We start from the raw sequence: 25,139 nt of genomic DNA, 5'->3' as shown, positions 1-25,139 counted from the left end.
CTTCCTTTTGTTTTTTTCCCTACCGCCCTCCTGGTACGGCAGGCATCAACGTGTCGGCGTCCTGACACAGAGAAGGCCTCCACAGCAGCAACAGTGTCTTAGACCCACGATACCAGCTCCTCACTTGGCACCCATGGAACTGTACCTCAAAAAAAAAACCAGTCTGCACACAAATACGCAGAATGTTAGATGTCCACATTCCTTAAATGTCCTTGTTCCTAATGTCCTTGGTTCTTTTGAAATATTAAAATAAATCTGCATCTTGTGACACATTAAAAGTAAATACACCGGTATTACTGTGCATCACCCGCAGTTACAGTAACAGCACAGCTATTGCACGTGAACTGCGCATAACCACTTAGCTGGCCGCGGCTGAACTAGCAGGCCCAAGAAAGTAAAAACATTAGACACTCATAATAAACAAAACTGTCACAACATTGCAATACTATGAAAACACATCTTAAACATCATTAAACACATTTACTACTATTCTGACTGGTTAGTTATTTTTTTCCAGTGCATTGAACTGCAATAGCGGTGCTAAGTGAGCTAGGCTAACTCACCAGAATAGTTCAAAAAAGTTCGAAGAAATACTCCGGCTCCTTTCAGGTAGGTACCCGTCTGTGGTTCACCGCTAACGACAGCTCTCTCACAAATGTTAATTAAACCTCTTTCCTCTCTTTCAACTGGAAAAAACCGTGCTCCGCGGCAGCATGGAGTTTTTCCTTGCCGTCCTTTTTCCTCTACACCACACCTTCACGCGCACGGAGCTGCAGATGGTGCCTTCAGGGCAAGCCCGGAAATTAAACTATCAGACAAGGACTACGATGCATTCAAAGAACCCTGTACTTCTGATTGCTGTAAATCTTACCAGGGTTACATTCTCCCCGTCTAGACTGCATGAGTCCCAGCATGCATACCTGCCCCTACCGGTACAGACACATGTGAAATAGCAGCCCCTAAAGCCTGAAAGAATGAACTAATGGCCAAGGTTAAAGGCTCCCCCAGCTCATCGTAGGTGAGTTTCCGAGGCGGACGTCTCTCCCTAGTAGAACGCCGGACACTTGCGTTCTCGGACTCTTGACTCTCAGATACTACATTGTCAGTGTCTGCAACTACAGGGTCTGTGGTGATGAGATCTGTGTTCTCTTCATCAGGTGAGATTTGTGTCACATCAGGTTCAGGAATATCAATGACAATATGGTCCGGAGTCCTACAGTGTGAAGTAGGATGTGTAACTGAACCACTATTCTCAGAGCTAACATAAGGAGTTCCTGGTTGAAGCTCGTGAGTAGGTCTTTCAGGTAAGTGTGCGGAACTTTGGGGCACAAAAGAAGGGGTGTCTGGGTTTAATACCCTGGAAACTGGCTGAGGCTCATTGAAGCCTCCTTCCCTCTGCAGGAAAGGACCCTTCGTGATGATTTCTGGCATCCATGTATTAGGATACAGTTCATCTTCATCACTGTACGACTCGTCCTCCTGACAATCAGTGTCCCCTTGCACGCCTTTTGTTGTTTTGCCCCTCAGTCTCATTTTCCTCGATGCGTCAGTGGAAGAACTTTGCTCTCTGATCTCAGTTACAGGTAGGAACCCGCACGGCAAAAGAAGGTCTCTATGCAACGTACGGTGTGGCCCCTCCCCTGTCTCAGGTTTGACTACATAAACAGGACTGTCGCTAATCCGTCTGACAACAACATGGATTTTCTGTTCCCACCGATCTGCCAGTTTGTGTTTCCCCCTGATATTCACGTTTCTCACTAAGACCCTATCCCCTTCTAAGAGTTCAGCTGCCCTGACCTCCCTGTCAAACCTAGCCTTGTTCTTCTCTCCCATCTTCTTGGCATTTTTAGCAGCTAATGAGTAGCTCTCCTGTAGGCGTTGACGAAGGCCCTTGACATACTCTGAGTGGGTCTTGTGACTTGCCATATCAGGTTGGATTCCCAGGACAAGATCAATCGGCAGTCTGGGCTGCCTACCAAACATTAGTTCGTAAGGCGAATAGCCTGTTGTACTGTTTCTCGTGCAATTGTATGCGTGGACCAGAGGTTTGACAAAATCTCTCCAATGATATTTGTCTCTTTCTTCCAGGGTCCCTAGCATACCAAGGAGGGTCCGGTTAAATCGTTCCACTGGGTTTCCCCGGGGATGGTACGGGGTGGTACGAACTTTGTCTGCTCCAATCAGTGTGCAGAGTTCTCTGATCGTCTTAGACTCAAAGTCCCTGCCCTGGTCGCTGAGCAGACGACTGGGGAACCCGTAGTGAACAATAAAGTTCTCCCATAAAGCCTTCGCAACAGTTCTGGCTTTCTGATCCCTAGTCGGCACCGCCACAGCAAATTTTGTAAAGTGGTCGGTGATGACTAAAATGTTTCTTGTGTCTCTATCATCCGGCTCAAGGGATAGATAATCCATACAAAGAAGTTCAAGTGGATAAGTAGCAGAAATGTTTTCCAAAGGCGCGGCCCTCTGAGGCACAGCCTTCCGCCTGAAACAGCGTTCGCACTTTTTGCACTTCTCCTCGATGTCTCTGGCCATTCTCGGCCAGTAGAACCTGGCACGAGCAAGCTGAAGTGCACGCTCAGAACCGAGATGGCCAACATCATCATGCACTCCTTGCAGTGCCCTCTCTCTGAACTGTTCGGGTAAGACCAACTGATACACCAGTTCGCCTCGCTCAGACCACTTCCTGTACAGGACACCATCCCTGAGTTCAAGTTTTTTCCACTCCCTAAAAAGAAGTTTGACATCGGGATGTTCAAGGTTTGTCTCTCTGAAACTGGGTTTTACAGCTCTCCTCACAAAGGTGATGACACGTGAGAGAGACGGATCATTATTTTGAGCATTACACCAGTCAGAGTTAGCCATGGATGGTAAAGTGTCCTCATCGAAAACATCAGGCACTACAGAAGGGTCGACAACAAGAGACTCCGCAATGACAGGCTGCTCTGAATGAGGGTGACGTTCATCTTTAACCATCACAAGATGACGTTGACATAATGCAGAGAACACCTCATGATCCATGTCATCTCTTGCTTCCATGAACCGTTTTTTCATGTCCTCTATTCTCTCTCTTTCTTTAGTGGAAGCTTCATCCTCAAGAGGCGGACCTTGAGGCCGCCGGGATAACCCATCTGCATCGCGGTTGGCCTGCCCTGCTCTGTACTTGATGGTAAACTGGTAAGTAGAAAGAGCGGCTAACCAGCGATGACCAGCAGCATCTAACTTCGCAGATGTCAAGACGTATGTGAGGGGGTTGTTGTCGGTAAGCACAGTGAAACTTGACCCATAAAGGAAATCACTGAACTTTTCACAAACGGCCCACTTTAAGGCCAAGAATTCGAGTTTGTGCGTAGGGTAGTTTCTCTCGCTCTTGGAAAGACCTCGACTGGCATACGCGACAACTCTGAGCTTCCCCTCCTGCTCTTGATAGAGCGCTGCCCCCAATCCATCGCGACAAGCGTCAGTATGTACAACATATGGTAGTTGTGGATTCGCAAAAGCAAGGATGGGCGCAGAAGTCAGTTTCTTGATCAGGGTTCTGAATGCACTCTCACACTCCGAAGTACTCCTCACCGAGCGGTGCATTAGGGCTCACAAGAGTCGTGAAGCGTTCCCTCTTGTACACTTTGCCCCTTTTCTTTGGTGGATAGTAGCCTGCTGTCAGGCTATTAAGAGGTTTGGCTATCTGGGAATATCCTTCGACAAACCGCCGATAATACCCAGCGAAGCCTAAGAAACATTTAAGCTCTTTCCTATTTGAAGGACGAGGCCAGTCCCTCAAGGCGGATATCTTGTCAGGGTCAGTATGAACTCCTCGTGCATCCACGACATGACCAAGATACTTTACTGACGTCTTAAAGAAGTGACATTTCTCCGGAGAAAGCTTTAGACCGAAATCTTTAAGACGGTTCAGCACCTTCATGAGTCGTGCTTCATGTTCTTCCAATGTGTCTGAAAAGACAATCAAGTCGTCCAGAAACACCAATACCTCATTGAGATGCAAGTCACCGACACACCTTTCCATAAGGCGCTGAAAAGTGCTTGGTGCGTTCGTGACACCCTGAGGCATGCGATTGAATTCAAAGAAGCCGAGGGGACACGTGAAAGCGGTTTTAGGCTTGTCTTCTTCGGCCATCTCAACCTGGTAATAACCAGATTTAAGGTCCATGACGGAGAACCATTTAGCACCGCTAAGGGCAGCAAAGGTCTCCTCAATGTTCGGAAGAGCGTATGCATCTCTGATGGTTCGAGCATTTAGCTTCCTGTAGTCAATGCATAACCTGATAGAACCATTCTTCTTCCGGACCAAGGCCACTGGGGATGCAAAAGGGCTCTGTGACTCTTTAATGATTCCTGCATCAAGCAGTTCTTTAAGATGCTCCTTGACTGCCTCCCTGTCACTGGGATGAATAGGCCTTGGCCTCTCCTTAAAAGGAGTCTCGTCATGTAGCCTGATGTGATGTTTCACTGCAGTGGTGTGACCATATGACAGGTCATCCACAGCAAAGACTTCTGGAATAGATCTAAGCTTGGTGGTGATACGATCTTTCCATTGTTCAGATATTGGTGAATCATCAAGATTGAACTCGAGGTTGTCACTGTCAGGCTTATTGTGATGAGAGTCACCTTTCACTGGTCCAAGTGATGTGACCTGCTGAGCTGCACATATTTGAGCAATGATGCATTTTCGCTGCAGCGTAACATCATGGTCATTAAGATTGCGCAGGACGACCGGGACCTTGCAGCTAGACTTAAATGGAATGTCCATCAGAGCAGCTTCAAGGAACACGCCACCTGGCAACCTGTGATGTTCATTGGGTTCAAGCACAAATGTGGTCTGACTGTTCCTTTTCAACCTGACATCACCTGTGATGCAGCACTTTTGTTTTGCAGGGATGGTGATGGGGTTTCCACCATGTAACCTGACAGGATGAGCATGGTTGTTGAGGTCATGGATCTGGGCAATATGCTGGAAGATCACTGCAAAATCTCTAGAGAAGAGTTTGCAAACAACCTCTGGACCATCCCGTTCAAGTACTTGTTCATAAAGTCGTAATAACACATTGGTACCAATCAACAGGGGGGTCCTGCTGTTGAACTGACACTCTGGCACCACAAGTGCTAACACGACTAGCTCCTCTTTCCTGCCAGGAACAGACAGCGGGAAAGTGACACGCGCTTCTATGTAACCAAGATAGGGGACCTGCTGTCCACCTGCTCCTTCGATTTCAAGAAGGGCATGAATTGGATGTATAGGTAAGTGAGACAGATGGTTCTTATGGAAACACTCGGACACTGTTGTAACTTGTGAGCCGGTGTCCATTATGGACTCACACTGTACACCCTCAAGAAAGACAGAAGCCGCACAACGAGGACCTACAAGCCCTGCAGGTATAGATCGCTCTGTGCAACGGTAGGTTTCAGTCATTGTGTGGGTTATGACTTTCTTCTGTGTTCCAGCACCATCAACTGATCTGTTGGGACAGGGGTTATCATCAACTGCAGCTCCTGGACGTCCCACAACAGGAGCTGCTACTAGTTTAAAGTGAATGGGGAAGCAGCCTGCTGAGCTAAAAGCTTATCCTGCCTCTCCCGGAGTTCTGCATTTTTCTTGCGAACCAGTGCGGGGTTGGGTTCATTGGAGCAGTGAGCAGCAATGTGGTTGTCTTCCCCACACTTAAAACAAAACCACGGCCTCGGCATTCCAGGCACCTTAAGGCCCCTCTTCATGTTACTACTACTGATTGCAAAGCAGTCGGTCTTTTCAGTACTCTCTCTCTGATTTTGTGCTAGTTTTTCAACTTGCTTTGTCAGTTCAGCTATCTTGTTCTCAATATCAGAGGTTTCATCTCGCTTTGCTTTTACCACTAGGGGAGGATTACTATCATGAGTGAGGCTCGGTGGCTTTTTGTTTAGCTTTTCCAACTGTTTAGTTAGCTCGTTTACTTTCTTTTCAAGCTTTGATGTCTCATTCGGCTTTGAGTTAGTCAGTGGGACAGGCTCACAGTCATAAGAGGGCATATCAAAAACATGGTGGGCATACATGTTAGCTTTCGAAGCACCTAAATGCTTTTTCATCCTATCTAGCTTTGTGGAACGGCGGTCTTCCTCAGTTCTCAGCATGAGGAGGAATTCAGGAAATGTTGGTGGATTTCCCTTTTTGCACTCTAACTGTAAGCCGATGATGATGCTCTGATCCCAACAGCCCCTACAAAACTGTCTGAGCAAATGATCATTGGAATTTCCAGCTGAGGCTCCCCCTCTAGAAATTGCTCTTGTGAGGAGGCTATGGAGCCTGTTCAAGTATGCTGATGGCTTCTCTCCACTATCTTGGTTAGAGCCGAGAAATGCCGCAAACAACTCCTCTCCATCCTCCACAACACCAAAAGCAGAGTCAAGTTGAGTGATGTAGACACTTGGTGGTGAAGAGATGCCAAGAGGCTTCACAACATCAGCTGCTGGACTCAGCAAGCTCTCAAGAATCCTTCTCACCTTGTGAGCATCATTCAAGGAAGGATCGTTAAGGAGAAGATCAACTTGGGTGTGCCATGTTTCGTAGTCCACCTCACCGTTTGGCCTTGGCATCCGCCCAGAGAAGGTGCGCAACCTTATTTGTGGGGATGGTGAAGTGGTGGACTCACTTCGGATGACATGCTCCACAATCACTCTCTGGATCTGGGGGGGGTTAAAAACATCCTCACTGATGTGGACTGGGCTCGTTGGTAAACTAGCAGATGCACTATAAACATGTGTGGGCTCTGCAGGCTCATTTTGATCATTATTAGGTGTGTTAGCATTTTGAGCTGCATAGGGCTGTGTAGCATTACTGTGTACGTCATGTGATGTGCCCTGGTTCCCATGCAGTTCCTCCTGAAGCACATTCAAGAAACCTTTCCTGCCACTGCCTGCGACAGACTTTAGTTCGTCCAGGTATCTGCAAGCTATCTCCCTCCCCACCACTTCCTGACAAACATCTCTAATGGTCCTCGCAAACCACATCACAGCTGGGTCCTTTGGACTTGGTACGGTACCCAAAGTAATGGGGTCGATTCTAGAGATAGACCTGTCAGATGCATACTGGACCAGGGCTCTACCCTCTGGTTGTCCTGATTCGTCAGGGATCCTCACTAATTTAGAAATATCTCCATTAACTTTGAACACAGCAGTTATTTCCTCATCTGTGTATTCTGGTCCTATACCTGTTACATACAGGGAGTTTTGACCATTAACCTCAAAACGATTGCAAATATCCATACCTGACTCAGTGGAACAAATCTCAAAAATCTCAAACATGCGTAGTGTGGGGTGGAAGATCAGAAAGCTACTATTAACCAATCTCCTGGCTGGCTCGCCACTTTTTATGTAACCTGGACGTGTGTCCCTCTATCTATAAAGAGATGATCTATACTGCTCGCCCAAGTGCAATGTCTACAATATCCGAATCTAGGTTTGGGAAGGAGATTGGCGGTAGCAACTCTGTAAGAGCAATGAGACTTCCAACCCACATAACACGCACGACCACAGGTTTATGAAACAAAGTTTGCTTTATATATTTCCTTTTGGATCAGTTCCCTTTGCTCATCCTCAATGTAGGGATACCTTCAAATGCAGTAACCATCTCAAATGCATCACAAAAATAATTGAAACAATCAAAATAGATGTAAGACAAGAAACACAATATTTCAACACCCCAAAGAAAAGGAAAAAGAAAAGAAAATAGCATGTGAGTGTCCAGTTCCTTATGGTGTCAGTTTATTCAGTTACCCACTGTCCTGGGTTAAGAACTGAAAACGACCTTAATCTCAGGCGGAGAATAAGTAGCAAAGAAAATGATAAGGTATCTCTCAGGTGGGCTTCCTTTTGTTTTTTTCCCTACCGCCCTCCTGGTACGGCAGGCATCAACGTGTCGGCGTCCTGACACAGAGAAGGCCTCCACAGCAGCAACAGTGTCTTAGACCCACGATACCAGCTCCTCACTTGGCACCCATGGAACTGTACCTCAAAAAAAAACCAGTCTGCACACAAATACGCAGAATGTTAGATGTCCACATTCCTTAAATGTCCTTGTTCCTAATGTCCTTGGTTCTTTTGAAATATTAAAATAAATCTGCATCTTGTGACACATTAAAAGTAAATACACCGGTATTACTGTGCATCACCCGCAGTTACAGTAACAGCACAGCTATTGCACGTGAACTGCGCATAACCACTTAGCTGGCCGCGGCTGAACTAGCAGGCCCAAGAAAGTAAAAACATTAGACACTCATAATAAACAAAACTGTCACAACATTGCAATACTATGAAAACACATCTTAAACATCATTAAACACATTTACTACTATTCTGACTGGTTAGTTATTTTTTTCCAGTGCATTGAACTGCAATAGCGGTGCTAAGTGAGCTAGGCTAACTCACCAGAATAGTTCAAAAAAGTTCGAAGAAATACTCCGGCTCCTTTCAGGTAGGTACCCGTCTGTGGTTCACCGCTAACGACAGCTCTCTCACAAATGTTAATTAAACCTCTTTCCTCTCTTTCAACTGGAAAAAACCGTGCTCCGCGGCAGCATGGAGTTTTTCCTTGCCGTCCTTTTTCCTCTACACCACACCTTCACGCGCACGGAGCTGCAGATGGTGCCTTCAGGGCAAGCCCGGAAATTAAACTATCAGACAAGGACTACGATGCATTCAAAGAACCCTGTACTTCTGATTGCTGTAAATCTTACCAGGGTTACACGTGGCTTCATAGTGCTGCTGTGAAGGCCAAGGTGATGCAATCCAGTTTAAGTATCAGGTTATATTTTTAGGGCCGAGTAATACATTCAGTAAGAAGCAGGAAATTAGAGATCACCTGATCATTTATGTCTTTAAGAGATTTCTCCAGTTTAACTCATTAATGTGGGTCATCATATAATGATACAACCTAAGGGAAGCATCTATAAACTAAATGAAACATGCCTCGGGTGAGCATCAACCTCAGATTATTAAACTGACACGTTGCTTAATGCGCCAACTTGCACTTGAAACTCCACTGTATCCACAGCCCTGACACAGCAACAGGAAAAGTTGGGAACAATTTTGAGGACCCATGCAAGACTTCAGATGGCTTCTAAAATGTGTATATCGTACCCGTCCAGCAAAATACATTACTGTAACTTCAGGGCAAGCTAACCTGTTTATCCTATATTAAATTGCCAAGTAGATTCATGAAACCTGTTTTTCAGGACATTTCACAATATGAAAAAAACCTTCACATCAGTGTGAATTGGTCCACTAAAACTACACTAAACTAAAAGAATCGAGATACCTAAATTATGACTAAATGTCATAGTAGACTATCAATATAATTAAATGAAAATTTGCTGTCAAAGTGAACCTTGAATCATACAGATCCAATACCTGATTTACGAATAAGGACTTTACAGATCGGCTTTCCATTTTCAGTTTATTAAATCTTGCAGAGTAGTCCTTACCTCTAAATATAACCTCTCTCTTCTGTGAATATTACTAAACAAATAAAATCAATTGTCTTGACATGTTGACTTTAAGTCGATTTACCACAAATACTCTAAACACCTCCCGGATTAAAGCGTGCATTGAGTGGGCACATAACTGTTAATCTGTGTGATAACTAAAAACGCACTGAGCATGTATCGTCTCTCCACACAGCCATTCACTGGTGCAGCGCACGTTTAAGACGGTGGATTTCTACGGAAAGTACCAGGACAACATGACTCCTGTGGGTCTGGCCTTCTTCCAATGCCAGTGTGATCAGTATGTGACAGATACCGTGCACAACACAAGACACATCACATAACAACACAATACATGCTGGAACCTGCACGTCTCTCTAACGCGTTCATCTAAGTTGGGCCAGGATTTTTGTGACAGCTGGAAATGTGAGTTTAACGGTTTGCTTTCCTGCATCTTCTCCCTGCAGACATGAGGAAACGTGTCAAATACCGGCAGCCCCTACGCTAGCTGGAAAGATACAGAGATGGAAAAGAGCACAACTATGGAATGTACTGGTTATGCAACACATGCATATTTGAGAAAACGTCAACAACTATGTGGACAATGTTTGTCATATTTATGTCATGATTGTAAAAATAAAGCAAATTTCAGCAGCACTGGTGTTGCTTTATAGTTTGCTTTGTTAAAGACCATATATAATATGTCACATAGCTCCACATCTTCATTTTAAGCATTTCTAGCAAACAATGGGAGATTGACGATGGCTCCTGGGCTAGGCAGATCCTCACGTACTAATGAATATTTAATGAATTGGAAAAAAGGGAGGGAGCGTGGGGCACAAAAGCTTGTAGAATCTGATTATAGCTATGACTCATATTTGCCTGCATATGCTTATCAATTATAGCTGCCCATGTTTGCTTATGTGAAATGTCTCTTTACTGCCAGTTTAGATGGATTGCACTTACAGTTTAAAAACTTCTGCGTGCCTGTCTGATCAGAACAGAACAAAAAATACAAATATTTAAGTACAACATGCCCTCATATGTTTGAAAATTTGCAAAAGTTTGTGGTTTTCATATTTTTAATCCCCTTCAGATAAATTTCAATAATTGATGTTCCGATGTTTCCTTATCTTGGCATTTCCACATTGCTCTGTATTAATCTTTATAGTTAAACTGAACCCTGTACGATCTATCATGAGCTGAAAGACTGCAAAGTTTCTTGCCTTTTCTTATCGGCTCTTCTTCTTTAAAAATATTTCTTGGCAGTTGCAAACAGCAAAATGGTGCATTACTGCCAGCAACTGGTGTGGAGTGCGTCTTTGCTCCTCTTTTTCTTCCAAAGCAAGATAATTGGAGCTGATGAGCTGCAGGTGTGACGCCTGCACAGTGGCCTTTTTAAACCTCACAGGTGACTTCCATCTGTGCTTGGTTGCTGGAACAATGGGAGCTGTTCGGACCATTCTCGGTTGTCTGCTGGCTGTTTGGCTTGCTGGAGGTTTTGTAGCTTCTTTCTGCTTCGTTTGACACTTATGTTAATTAACTTAGGAGTAGATTTTTGTAAGATAAGATCTTGGAACTGCTAGAAGGTTCTGGTGTAAAGATTCGGAAATATCACTTAGCTATTGCAAGTTATCTCTTTTGGCATCAAACGGCATAAAGAATGAACAGAAACATGCTAATTGTAAATCATGTTCCTCCTGTTTTGCAGTCAGTGGATTGAATCACAGACAGAATAAAGTGCTGCAGAGGGAAAAGACAGGTAAGGTCCCTGGCTTCTAATTTATGCTTGAGGGCACACGGTTACAAAATTCATTTCAAGATGGTTGGTGATTAAAATGCCTGTCATTCATCTGAAAGAGTGAAAAATGTATAGAACACAATTTTCAAAAGCTTATCAGGGCATGTTGTACTAAGTGTATTCATTTTTTTTGTCTTGTATCCTGTGACAAGACTACTCAATGTGATTTGAAGTTATTAAATAAGAAAAATGAAGGGGGGGAATGCTTAAATTGTCAAGAACTGGGTTGTTGCCAGCAGTTAAGTTTAATGGTTATATTATGTGTAATGTTTTCAAATTAAAAGTATAAAACACAGGGTCATAATTCAAATAGACACTTATGTAAGTACCTGTTACTGGCACATGCATGAGGGCTTTGGTCAGTGGTGTTGTAATTGACTTAAAAATCCTTATCTACATTGTTCAAGGACATGATGTAGACATTTATGCAACAGTATCCTTGCATATGACCAAAAAGTGATGTAGGGCACAAAGTCTGGGACCAGTTGCTCGGTGTGGATTTGACTAAATCTTAATAGTGTCTGTGGTTTTGTTTTAAATTTTGTTTTTATTTTTGTTCCAGTACAACAGGAAACTAATGAAGTGGATACTGAAGCATCAGTTGGAAACTTGAAATCTGGATTGCCTTTGAAAAAGCCAAACAACGTTAAAACCGTGAAGGGAAAAACTGCAGTCAGTCAGAATGTTGGTTTCCAGGGAGGTTTCTCCAAACCGACTGACTCCAACGCCACGGCGGGCGGCCTGCCGACTGACTCCAACGCCACGGCGGGCGGCCTGCCGACTGACTCCAACGCCACGGCGGGCGGCCTGCCGACTGACTCCAACGCCACGGCGGGCGGCCTGCCGACTGACTCCAACGCCACGGCGGGCGGCCTGCCGACTGACTCCAACGCCACGGCGGGCGGCCTGCCGACTGACTCCAACGCCACGGCGGGCGGCCTGCCGACTGACTCCAACGCCACGGCGGGCGGCCTGCCGACTGACTCCAACGCCACGGCGGGCGGCCTGCCGACTGACTCCAACGCCACGGCGGGCGGCCTGCCGACTGACTCCAACGCCACGGCGGGCGGCCTGCCGACTGACTCCAACGCCACGGCGGGCGGCCTGCCGACTGACTCCAACGCCACGGCGGGCGGCCTGCCGACTGACTCCAACGCCACGGCGGGCGGCCTGCCGACTGACTCCAACGCCACGGCGGGCGGCCTGCCGACTGACTCCAACGCCACGGCGGGCGGCCTGCCGACTGACTCCAACGCCACGGCGGGCGGCCTGCCGACTGACTCCAACGCCACGGCGGGCGGCCTGCCGACTGACTCCAACGCCACGGCGGGCGGCCTGCCGACTGACTCCAACGCCACGGCGGGCGGCCTGCCGACTGACTCCAACGCCACGGCGGGCGGCCTGCCGACTGACTCCAACGCCACGGCGGGCGGCCTGCCGACTGACTCCAACGCCACGGCGGGCGGCCTGCCGACTGACTCCAACGCCACGGCGGGCGGCCTGCCGACTGACTCCAACGCCACGGCGGGCGGCCTGCCGACTGACTCCAACGCCACGGCGGGCGGCCTGCCGACTGACTCCAACGCCACGGCGGGCGGCCTGCCGACTGACTCCAACGCCACGGCGGGCGGCCTGCCGACTGACTCCAACGCCACGGCGGGCGGCCTGCCGACTGACTCCAACGCCACGGCGGGCGGCCTGCCGACTGACTCCAACGCCACGGCGGGCGGCCTGCCGACTGACTCCAACGCCACGGCGGGCGGCCTGCCGACTGACTCCAACGCCACGGCGGGCGGCCTGCCGACTGACTCCAACGCCACGGCGGGCGGCCTGCCGACTGACTCCAACGCCACGGCGGGCGGCCTGCCGACTGACTCCAACGCCACGGCGGGCGGCCTGCCGACTGACTCCAACGCCACGGCGGGCGGCCTGCCGACTGACTCCAACGCCACGGCGGGCGGCCTGCCGACTGACTCCAACGCCACGGCGGGCGGCCTGCCGACTGACTCCAACGCCACGGCGGGCGGCCTGCCGACTGACTCCAACGCCACGGCGGGCGGCCTGCCGACTGACTCCAGTTCACTAAATGTGAAGCAGCTGAAGTTGGTGCTGGAAGACTTGACTTTGGCTTTTGAATCTTACACTGATTCCACAGTCCTGACACAATAGCAAGAAAACTGCTTTGCTCTTGAATAAAACTCTTAACTTCAAGTTATGTGTTTATTTGTCCACTGATCAAGGTACTTTACCTATTTCTAACATTTTAGTCATTTCCATAGTAATCCTAGACAACTAAATTATTGTTATAATTTGCGTAGGTGGTAAGCTCTGGGTGCATATTTTTTAATTTAAAAAAAAAAAGCCCAACAAAAAGCTAGTTTACCAAAATGCCAAGAACAATCAGAGGGAAAGTCAGAGCTCTTTTGAGCAAACCATCCATTTAACGTTAACCAGTAATGACTTCATGAACTTCACAAATAACTTTTTTATCATTAAAGAAAAAATTACCAATAATCATCCCACAGATGTAATATTATCTACAGCTACTTTAGTACCATTGATGTTAGACTCTTTTTCACCAATAGATCTTTCTGAGTTAACTTCAATAATTGCCTCCCCCAATACTTCGCACTCAGGCAATAAGAAGACTTTCTCTCGTCCTGTAACAGAAGTGGTTTTGCTGCTGTCCCCCGAAAAGTTTAGTGACTGACCGTTTAATGTGGGATTGTTATAATCCCAGGCGGGGAGTGTTATGTTACTGCTTAGTTAATTTCACGTTTTAAATGTTAGTAAATGCGCCACCCTGTGGCCCCTTTAAGTCGATATTTTGGGACAGTAGAAGAAGAGTTAGACATGAAGTTCATGTTTTCTTGCTATGCTGTTCAAGATGGCTGCTCCACATTCATGTCCTTCTTTGGGTGTTTGTTAAAGCATTGTCTGTAAGTATTTAATGGTAAAAGGCAATGAGACACTCCAAGTGTTGTCTTTATGTGTGATGGACTACAGTTAACAAGTTTTCTATGTGCTATTCATATGTAAATGAGATCGCCAGTTCAAATGCTAATTAGCGGTGCTAATCGTCATGCTAGCTTCTCAAATGCATTGTTAGGTCATTGGCACATGTTGTTGTTAACAGTACAGATGAGTAATATACATTTCCACATATGCTTTATTGTTACAGTTTCACAAAATGAAAGAACCAGTAAACTTCATAAGATCTCATCTAGGGCTGCCACGATTTGTCGACCAGTCACGATTACGTCGACTATCAAAATCGTCGACGACTGATTTAATAGTCGACGCGTCTTTGAAGCTTTGTAAGATCCCAAAAGACGCAGGAATAAGTAGCAGGATTTAAGAGTGTAATAACGGACTGAAACAGAAGATGGCAGCACTGCATGTACAAGGATGCCAGCTGCCGTTAAACCCCGAAGAAGAAGAAGCAGCTGTGTCCCAGAATTCATAGCGCGGCCCAGCTCAGTTTCCAACAATGGCGGCAGCTAGTTAGTTTTAATATTACTCTTATTATTCTTTCTGGGTCACAAAATAAACGTTTAACATATTTTCAGCCGAGAATGTAGCTGTGTAAACCTCAAATATCGGCTCAGTTTATCAGGACACCACATATTTTCAAAAGCGCTCCGACGTTTTCGGAGACGTCTGTTACCCACTAGCTCGATAGCTAGCGCGGTGAGAACACCGGACTCCCGGCAAATTGTTTTCAAACCCACCGCCGTCTTTCGCTACTCAGGTTAAATATATATGAGTCACTTAGATAAATTAAAAATGTTGTTGTTTGGCTTTTTTTTTTATTTTTTAGTATTTTATTTGTTCCTGAGTAAATCGGTTTGTCTGAGATTAAAGTTATAGTTTTTACACAGCTGAATAAACGTCAAGCAGACAGCTGATTATCAGAAGTGTGAGTTGCTGGAGAATATACTCCGTTGTCCTGTTATATTTTAGATAGCAAGGAGTTTATTAAACTTCACCGAAACAATCTGCAAATTTCATTAAAATTGAATAAACTATCATCTTGTCTTTATTTTTAGTTAGCACCTTAAAAGCTTAAAGCTGTAAGCTAATGATAGTTATATAAGAGCAGATGCTGCTGGTGCAATAAGCTGTAGTTTTACGTCCAGTGGATGATGATCTGATTAGTCGACTAATCGCATAAATAATCGGTGACTAGTCGACTATCAAAATAATCGTTTGTGGCAGCCCTAATCTCATCTATTGTCTGGAGTTCCTGGGTTCATGTTTAGCTGTGTGGATAGTCAGACTTCTAGCGACGCCATTTACAGTATCTAATCAGATTCTTACTCTGGATGGCATTACCTTGGCCTCCAGTAACGCTGTGAGGAACCTTGGAGTCATTTTTGACCAGGACATGTCCTTCAACGCACATATTAAACAAATATGTAAGACTGCGTTCTTCCATTTGCGCAACATCTCTAAAGTTAGAAATATCCTGTCTCAGAATGACGTTGAAAAACTAGTTCATGCATTTATTACTTGCAGGCTGGACTACTGTAATTCATTATTATCAGGATTTCCTAAAAACTCGCTGAAAAGCCTTCAGCTGATCCAAAATGCTGCAGCAAGAGTCCTGACAGGGACTAGAAAGAGAGAGCAGATTTCTCCTGTTTTGGCTTCCCTTCATTGGCTTCCTGTTAAATCCAGAATTGAATTCAAAATCCTGCTCCTCACATACAAGGTCTTAAATAATCAGGCCCCATCTTATCTTAATGACCTTGTAGTACCAGATCACCCTATTAGAGCACTTCGCTCTCGCTCTGCAGGCCTACTTGTTGTTCCTAGAGTATTTAAAAGTAGAATGGGAGGGAGGGCCTTCAGTTTTCAGGCCCCTCTTCTGTGGAACCAGCTTCCAGTTTGGAGACAGACACTAACTCTACTTTCAAGATTAGGCTTAAAACTTTCCTTTTTGCTAAAGCATATAGTTAGGGCTGGACCAGGTGACCCTGAATCCTACCTTAGTTATGCTGCAATAGACGTAGGCTGCCGGGGATTCCCATGATGCATTGAGTTTTTCCTTTCCAGTCACCTTTACTCACTCACTATGTGTTAATAGACCTCTCTGCATCGAATCATATCTGTTATTAACCTCTGTCTCTCTTCCACAGCATGTCTTTTATCCTGTCTTCCTTCTCTAACCTCAACCGGTCGCAGCAGATGGCCGCCCCTCCCTGAGCCTGGTTCTGCTGGAGGTTTCTTCCTGTTAAAAGGGAGTTTTTCCTTCCCACTGTCGCCAAAGTGCTTGCTCATAGGGGGTCATATGATTGTTGGGTTTTTCTCTGTATCTATGAAGCGCCTTGAGGCGACTTTTGTTGTGATTTGGCGCTATATAAATAAAATTGAATTGTATTGAATTGAATAGGGAAGGGTGGTGAGTTCATTGCTTATAGGTATGACATGAAAATGATACGGACCTCAAAGATATAGTTCCTAATAATGAAATAATATCCTTAAATAAGCTGAATTTTAACCTACAAAACACCAAACTTCATAGTGGCCAGTAGCTATGTCAATTTACTGTGTGTGCACTAAAGAATGGTGAAAATACAGAAATGTAAATTATTTTTAACTTGAGCAGAAATGCAGAACTCTTGAGGTTTACTACTATGTGGATGTGCACCTTTAAGGTCTGTGACAATGACCTTGGCAATTTAAATAAATGTATTATGTAATGTTATTTGCGACAGTGTAATTTGGTTACCTTTAGTTTCTGATTGACCACTTTCTTCCATGGTACCAAAAGAACTGTCCCTTCCGTAGCAAAGTTATCTTCATGCATGACAATGCACCATCTCATGGTGCAAAGAACATCTGTTGCATTGGCTACTATGGGAATAAAAGGTGAGAAACCCATGGTGTGGCCCCATACTCCCCTGACCTCAACCCTGTTGAGAAAGGTCTGAGGGTGAGAGGCAATTCACATGAAAACAGCAGCTGTTGGAGGCAATTGTGATGTCTTGCCTTATCTCTCCACATTTAATGGATGCAAGAATTGGAAAGCTTATATGAAAGAAAGGGTCCTATGTTAACATGTTACATAAGTTTACCTGTCAATGTTTTTGATATAGCTTTTGGTTCTAAGCTGCTGAGCCGAGTACAGTATCAGTGTTTGTACTTTGTTGCTTCCCACCTCTGCTTCTACTTTAAACTGTTATCAGGGTGAAAACGATTCAGGTTTCATCAATAACACCGCCAACATCTGCTGCTGTATCGTCTCTCCACACAGCCATTCACTGGTGCAGCGCACGTTTAAGACGGTGGATTTCTACGGAAAGTACCAGGACAACATGACTCCTGTGGGTCTGGCCTTCTTCCAATGCCAGTGTGATCAGTATGTGACAGATACCGTGCACAACACAAGACACATCACATAACAACACAATACATGCTGGAACCTGCACGTCTCTCTAACGCGTTCATCTAAGTTGGGCCAGGATTTTTGTGACAGCTGGAAATGTGAGTTTAACGGTTTGCTTTCCTGCATCTTCTCCCTGCAGACATGAGGAAACGTGTCAAATACCGGCAGCCCCTACGCTAGCTGGAAAGATACAGAGATGGAAAAGAGCACAACTATGGAATGTACTGGTTATGCAACACATGCATATTTGAGAAAACGTCAACAACTATGTGGACAATGTTTGTCATATTTATGTCATGATTGTAAAAATAAAGCAAATTTCAGCAGCACTGGTGTTGCTTTATAGTTTGCTTTGTTAAAGACCATATATAATATGTCACATAGCTCCACATCTTCATTTTAAGCATTTCTAGCAAACAATGGGAGATTGACGATGGCTCCTGGGCTAGGCAGATCCTCACGTACTAATGAATATTTAATGAATTGGAAAAAAGGGAGGGAGCGTGGGGCACAAAAGCTTGTAGAATCTGATTATAGCTATGACTCATATTTGCCTGCATATGCTTATCAATTATAGCTGCCCATGTTTGCTTATGTGAAATGTCTCTTTACTGCCAGTTTAGATGGATTGCACTTACAGTTTAAAAACTTCTGCGTGCCTGTCTGATCAGAACAGAACAAAAAATACAAATATTTAAGTACAACATGCCCTCATATGTTTGAAAATTTGCAAAAGTTTGTGGTTTTCATATTTTTAATCCCCTTCAGATAAATTTCAATAATTGATGTTCCGATGTTTCCTTATCTTGGCATTTCCACATTGCTCTGTATTAATCTTTATAGTTAAACTGAACCCTGTACGATCTATCATGAGCTGAAAGACTGCAAAGTTTCTTGCCTTTTCTTATCGGCTCTTCTTCTTTTAAAATATTTCTTGGCAGTTGCAAACAGCAAAATGGTGCATTACTGCCAGCAACTGGTGTGGAGTGCGTCTTTGCTCCTCTTTTTCTTCCAAAGTAAGATAATTGGAGCTGATGAGCTGCAGGTGTGACGCCTGCACAGTGGCCTTTTTAAACCTCACAGGTGACTTCCATCTGTGCTTGGTTGCTGGAACAATGGGAGCTGTTCGGACCATTCTCGTTTGTCTGCTGGCTGTTTGGCTTGCTGGAGGTTTTGTAGCTTCTTTCTGCTTCGTTTGACACTTATGTTAATTAACTTAGGAGTAGATTTTTGTAAGATAAGATCTTGGAACTGCTAGAAGGTTCTGGTGTAAAGATTTGGAAATATCACTTAGCTATTGCAAGTTATCTCTTTTGGCATCAAACGGCATAAAGAATGAACAGAAATGCGCTAATTGTAAATCATGTTCCTCCTGTTTTGCAGTCAGTGGATTGAATCACAGACAGAATAAAGTGCTGCAGAGGGAAAAGACAGGTAAGGTCCCTGGCTTCTAATTTATGCTTGAGGGCACACGGTTACAAAATTCATTTCAAGATGGTTGGTGATTAAAATGCCTGTCATTCATCTGAAAGAGTGAAAAATGTATAGAACACAAAATTTTCAAAAGCTTATCAGGGCATGTTGTACTAAGTGTATTCATTTTTTTTTTGTCTTGTATCCTGTGACAAGACTACTCAATGTGATTTGAAGTTATTAAATAAGAAAAATGAAGGGGGGGGGGAAATGCTTAAATTGTCAAGAACTGGGTTGTTGCCAGCAGTTGAGTTTAATGGTTATATTATGTGTAATGTTTTCAAATTAAAAGTATAAAACACAGGGTCATAATTCAAATAGACACTTATGTAAGTACCTGTTACTGTCTGTATGTGTGGACTCGGAGGAAGATATTTGTTAACTTTGGAAACCAGCTGAAGGTTGTAGTATAAACTTTCCCTCAATGTGAAAACCTTTTGTATAATAAGAATGTTGTGTTTACAGGTCTTGGAGCCAATGATGGTTCAATACAGAGAGCGCTTGCCCTGCTCCAGTCAATATTGACTCAAAATGTTGATGAAGGTAAGCAAGATCCAGTTTTATGTAGTTTGTTGCCAGTAGTTCACAAGCATGTGACAGCACACTTGTGTGGGGCACATGCATGAGGGCTTTGGTCAGTGGTGTTGTAATTGACTTAAAAATCCTTATCTACATTGTTCATTGACGTAATGTAGATATTTATGCAACAGTATCCTTGCATATGACCAAAAAGTGATGTAGGGCACAAAGTCTGGGACCAGTTGCTCGGTGTGGATTTGACTAAATCTTAATAGTGTCTGTGGTTTTGTTTTAAATTTTGTTTTTATTTTTGTTCCAGTACAACAGGAAACTAATGAAGTGGATACTGAAGCATCAGTTGGAAACTTGAAATCTGGATTGCCTTTGAAAAAGCCAAACAACGTTAAAACCGTGAAGGGAAAAACTGCAGTCAGTCAGAATGTTGGTTTCCAGGGAGGTTTCTCCAAACCGACTGACTCCAACGCCACGGCGGGCGGCCTGCTGAGTGACTCCAACGCCACGGCGGGCGGCCTGCTGAGTGACTCCAACGCCACGGCGGGCGGCCTGCTGAGTGACTCCAACGCCACGGCGGGCGGCCTGCTGAGTGACTCCAACGCCACGGCGGGCGGCCTGCTGAGTGACTCCAACGCCACGGCGGGCGGCCTGCTGAGTGACTCCAACGCCACGGCGGGCGGCCTGCTGAGTGACTCCAACGCCACGGCGGGCGGCCTGCTGAGTGACTCCAACGCCACGGCGGGCGGCCTGCTGAGTGACTCCAACGCCACGGCGGGCGGCCTGCTGAGTGACTCCAACGCCACGGCGGGCGGCCTGCTGAGTGACTCCAACGCCACGGCGGGCGGCCTGCTGAGTGACTCCAACGCCACGGCGGGCGGCCTGCTGAGTGACTCCAACGCCACGGCGGGCGGCCTGCTGAGTGACTCCAACGCCACGGCGGGCGGCCTGCTGAGTGACTCCAACGCCACGGCGGGCGGCCTGCTGAGTGACTCCAACGCCACGGCGGGCGGCCTGCTGAGTGACTCCAACGCCACGGCGGGCGGCCTGCTGAGTGACTCCAACGCCACGGCGGGCGGCCTGCTGAGTGACTCCAACGCCACGGCGGGCGGCCTGCTGAGTGACTCCAACGCCACGGCGGGCGGCCTGCTGAGTGACTCCAACGCCACGGCGGGCGGCCTGCTGAGTGACTCCAACGCCACGGCGGGCGGCCTGCTGAGTGACTCCAACGCCACGGCGGGCGGCCTGCTGAGTGACTCCAACGCCACGGCGGGCGGCCTGCTGAGTGACTCCAACGCCACGGCGGGCGGCCTGCTGAGTGACTCCAACGCCACGGCGGGCGGCCTGCTGAGTGACTCCAACGCCACGGCGGGCGGCCTGCTGAGTGACTCCAACGCCACGGCGGGCGGCCTGCTGAGTGACTCCAACGCCACGGCGGGCGGCCTGCTGAGTGACTCCAACGCCACGGCGGGCGGCCTGCTGAGTGACTCCAACGCCACGGCGGGCGGCCTGCTGAGTGACTCCAACGCCACGGCGGGCGGCCTGCTGAGTGACTCCAACGCCACGGCGGGCGGCCTGCTGAGTGACTCCAACGCCACGGCGGGCGGCCTGCTGAGTGACTCCAACGCCACGGCGGGCGGCCTGCTGAGTGACTCCAACGCCACGGCGGGCGGCCTGCTGAGTGACTCCAACGCCACGGCGGGCGGCCTGCTGAGTGACTCCAACGCCACGGCGGGCGGCCTGCTGAGTGACTCCAACGCCACGGCGGGCGGCCTGCTGAGTGACTCCAACGCCACGGCGGGCGGCCTGCTGAGTGACTCCAACGCCACGGCGGGCGGCCTGCTGAGTGACTCCAACGCCACGGCGGGCGGCCTGCTGAGTGACTCCAACGCCACGGCGGGCGGCCTGCTGAGTGACTCCAACGCCACGGCGGGCGGCCTGCTGAGTGACTCCAACGCCACGGCGGGCGGCCTGCTGAGTGACTCCAACGCCACGGCGGGCGGCCTGCTGAGTGACTCCAACGCCACGGCGGGCGGCCTGCTGAGTGACTCCAGTTCACTAAATGTGAAGCAGCTGAAGTTGGTGCTGGAAGACTTGACTTTGGCTTTGGAATCTTACACTAATTCCACAGTCCTGACACAATAGCAAGAAAACTGCTTTGCTCTTGAATAAAACTCTTAACTTCAAGTTATATGTTTATTTGTCCACTGATTAAGGTACTTTACCTATTTCTAACATTTTAGTCATTTCCATAGTAATCCTAGACAACTAAATTATTGGTATAATTTGCGTAGGTGGTAAGCTCTGGGTGGTTTTATATATATTTTTTTTAATTTAAAAAAAAAAGCCCAACAAAAAGCTAGTTTACCAAAATGCCAAGAACAATCAGAGGGAAAGTCAGAGCTCTTTTGAGCAAACCATCCATTTAACGTTAACCAGTAATGACTTCATGAACTTCACAAATAACATTTTTATCATTAAAGAAAAAATTACCAATAATCATCCCACAGATGTAATATCTACAGCTACTTTAGTACCATTGATGTTATACTCTTTTTCACCAATAGATCTTTCTGAGTTAACTTCAATAATTGCCTCCCCCAAACCATCAACGTGTCTTTTAGACCCCATTCCTACAAAACTGCTCAAAGAAGTCCTGCCATTCTTCGATCTTAAATATGATCAACCTATCTCTAATAATCGGCTATGTACCACAGGCCTTCAAGCTGGCTGTAGTTAAACCTTTACTCAAAAAGCCATCTCTAGACCCAGCAGTCTTAGCTAATTATAGGCGAATCTCCAACCTTTCATATCAAACATCCTTGAAAGCGTAGTTGTCAAACAGCTAACAGATCATCTGCAGAGGAATGGCTTATTGGAAGAGTTTCAGTCAGGTTTCAGAGTTCAGCACAGAAACCGCTTTAGTGAAGGTTACAAATGATCTTCTTATGGCCTCTGACAGTGGACTCATCTCTGTGCTTGTCCTGCTAGACCTCAGTGCAGCGTTCAATACTGTTGACCATAATATCCTATTAGAACATGCTGTAGGTATTACAGGTACTGCACTGCAGTGGTTTGTATCATATCTAATAGACTCCAATTTGTGCATGTAAATAGAGAGTCCTCTTCACACACTGAGGTTAATTATGGAGTTCCACAGGGTTCAGTGCTAGGACCAATTCTGTTTACATTATACATGCTTCCCTTAGGCAGCATCATTAGAAGACACAGCATACATTTTCACTGCTATGCAGATGACACCCAGCTCTACCTGTGCATGAAGCCAGATAACACACACCAATTAGTTAAACTGCAGGAATGTCTTAAAGACATAAAGACCTGGATGGCTGCCAACTTTCTGCTTCTTAATTCAGATAAAACCGAGGTTATTGTACTCGGCCCTGAAAATCTTAGAAATATGGTATCTAACCAGATTCGTACTCTGGAAGGCATTACCTTGGCCTCCAGTAACGCTGTGAGGAACCTTGGTGTTAGAGTTTGTATTGTTGATTGTCATTTATGCTTAGAAATATTTAACCATAGATGCTTAGAGGTGTATAATCAATTGTGTAGTGATAAGTTGTGTGATCTTTAACAGGCTACAGAGGCTTGGTGTGCATTCCACACTAGAATGCACACCTACATCCTGGGAGCACGGGAAGAGGTCGCATCTTGTCTTAATTGTTTTATGGTAGGATTAACGTAGCTACGTCTGTTCTAGTCTAAGTGCTTTTCTGTTTAGATGAACTGCTGGACTTCCTCACCGGGGGGGGTCTAGTCTACCCTCCTCCTGACCAAGGATGTTTGACCCTTTGATCAGCGCGCACACACACACACACACAGTATTCTTTGTTCACATGTATACCTATGTAAGATGTTATATGTTAATGACCCTATGCATATTCATGTAACCACAATAAAAGGAGTGCTGTGGGGAAACCTGGCTGAGAGTCTGACAGTGGTCAAGTGGTGGAACGACGCTTGGCTCCAGCCAGGTCTCCCTCATGCATGAGTAACCAGAGAACTTTGGTGCCTTGAGTCTTGCTTTTTGCTGCGTAGCAGATTGTCCTTAACGTTCCAGCGAATAGGTTTGTAGCATAAACCTATCACTTGGAGTCATTTTTGACCAGGACATGTCCTTTAATGCACATATTAAACAAATATGTAAGATTGCGTTCTTCCATTTGCGCAACATCTCTAAAGTTAGAAATATCCTGTCTCAGAGTGACGCTGAAAAACTAGTTCATGCATTTATTACTTCCAGGCTGGACTACTGTAATTCATTATTTTCAGGAAGTCCTAAAAACTCGCTGAAAAGTCTTCAGCTGATCCAAAATGCTGCAGTAAGAGTCCTGACAGGGACTAGAAAGAGAGAGCAGATTTCTCCTGTTTTGGCTTCCCTTCATTGGCTTCCTGTTAAATCCAGAATTGAATTCAAAATCCTGCTCCTCACATACAAGGTCTTAAATAATCAGGCCCCATCTTATCTTAATGACCTTGTAGTACCAGATCACCCTATTAGAGCACTTCGCTCTCGCTCTGCAGGCCTACTTGTTGTTCCTAGAGTATTTAAAAGTAGAATGGGAGGGAGAGCCTTCAGTTTTCAGGCCCCTCTTCTGTGGAACCAGCTTCCAGTTTGGAGACAGACACTAACTCTACTTTCAAGATTAGGCTTAAAACTTTCCTTTTTGCTAAAGCATATAGTTAGGGCTGGACCAGGTGACCCTGAGTCCTCCCTTAGTTATGCTGCAATAGACGTAGGCCCCCTCCAGGGGCAAGGGTACCTAGACCCGGTTCGTAGAGTACGCTTGGGGAGTGTGATCGTGTGTACAGCGTCTCTTTATGTCTGTCTCCACGTTGGTTGAGTGTGGAGTGAGTGCATATGAGAGCATGAGGGGGGGAATGGATGTTTGTGTCTGTGTGTGCCTGTATGTCTGTGCCTATATGTCAGGTTGGGTATCAGATGCCACCTCTCTGGGGACACCTCAGGCCCTCCAAGGTTTGGAGGCCTATCTCCACCCACCACCACTTCCCCTGCCAGTGGCGGACTCCCTCAGGTGTCGGTGCGTTGGTGGTTCTTTGTGTTTGGGGGTGGGCGTCCAGGTACACACCGGCTCACTCCTTGGCGGCCGCTTATCGGGGCCTGGAGCGTGGGGCTCGCTCGGGCCCCTTCGGAGGTGGGGTGCCCCCGGCCTTTCGGCCTGGGGCTCGGTCACTCAGGCACAGCTGGCGGCCGGCGGAGCTCATGGGCGCGTCACTGCAACTCCCCCTGGCTTCTGCTCCGCGGCTGCTGAGTGAACCCTCATCTGGGACTCTCCTCAGCTCTTACTGGAACAGTGGCGCGGCTGCCCCTCTGTTGGTCTTCCTTGGTCTCTTGTGTTCTGGGCGCCTCTGGATGTCTGGAGTTTTGATCTCCTCCATACCTGCTTCACACCCTGGAGGACGGGGCTGTGGCCCCCCCACACTCCCTAGC

General features: G+C 46.5%; 2 protein-coding genes across 3 annotated transcripts; both read left to right on the top strand.

Annotated features, from left to right (window-relative positions):
• Positions 1 to 10,895: 10,895 nt before the first annotated feature.
• LOC113027674 (uncharacterized PE-PGRS family protein PE_PGRS3-like) lies at positions 10,896 to 13,482 on the top strand. The gene is made up of 3 exons (XM_026177339.1): positions 10,896 to 10,968; positions 11,182 to 11,232; positions 11,834 to 13,482. The coding sequence occupies exons 1-3, from the start codon at positions 10,914 to 10,916 to the stop codon at positions 13,438 to 13,440; spliced, it is 1,713 nt and encodes a 570-aa protein (XP_026033124.1). The 5' UTR covers positions 10,896 to 10,913; the 3' UTR covers positions 13,441 to 13,482.
• A 5,280-nt stretch (positions 13,483 to 18,762) lies between these two features.
• On the top strand, positions 18,763 to 21,853 carry LOC113027673 (PE-PGRS family protein PE_PGRS26). Of its 2 annotated transcripts, XM_026177337.1 has the most exons (4): positions 18,763 to 18,832; positions 19,046 to 19,096; positions 19,601 to 19,678; positions 19,974 to 21,853. In XM_026177337.1, the coding sequence occupies exons 1-4, from the start codon at positions 18,778 to 18,780 to the stop codon at positions 21,809 to 21,811; spliced, it is 2,022 nt and encodes a 673-aa protein (XP_026033122.1). In that variant the 5' UTR covers positions 18,763 to 18,777; the 3' UTR covers positions 21,812 to 21,853. The 2 variants fall into 2 exon arrangements, with proteins under 2 accessions (XP_026033122.1, XP_026033123.1); XM_026177338.1 differs by lacking the exon at positions 19,601 to 19,678.
• The last annotated feature ends 3,286 nt before the right edge of the window (positions 21,854 to 25,139 follow it).

This window comes from Astatotilapia calliptera, chromosome 8, assembly GCF_900246225.1.
Source record: "Astatotilapia calliptera chromosome 8, fAstCal1.2, whole genome shotgun sequence".
NCBI lineage: Eukaryota > Metazoa > Chordata > Actinopteri > Cichliformes > Cichlidae > Astatotilapia > Astatotilapia calliptera.
This window is presented reverse-complemented; position numbering and strand designations above follow the sequence as displayed.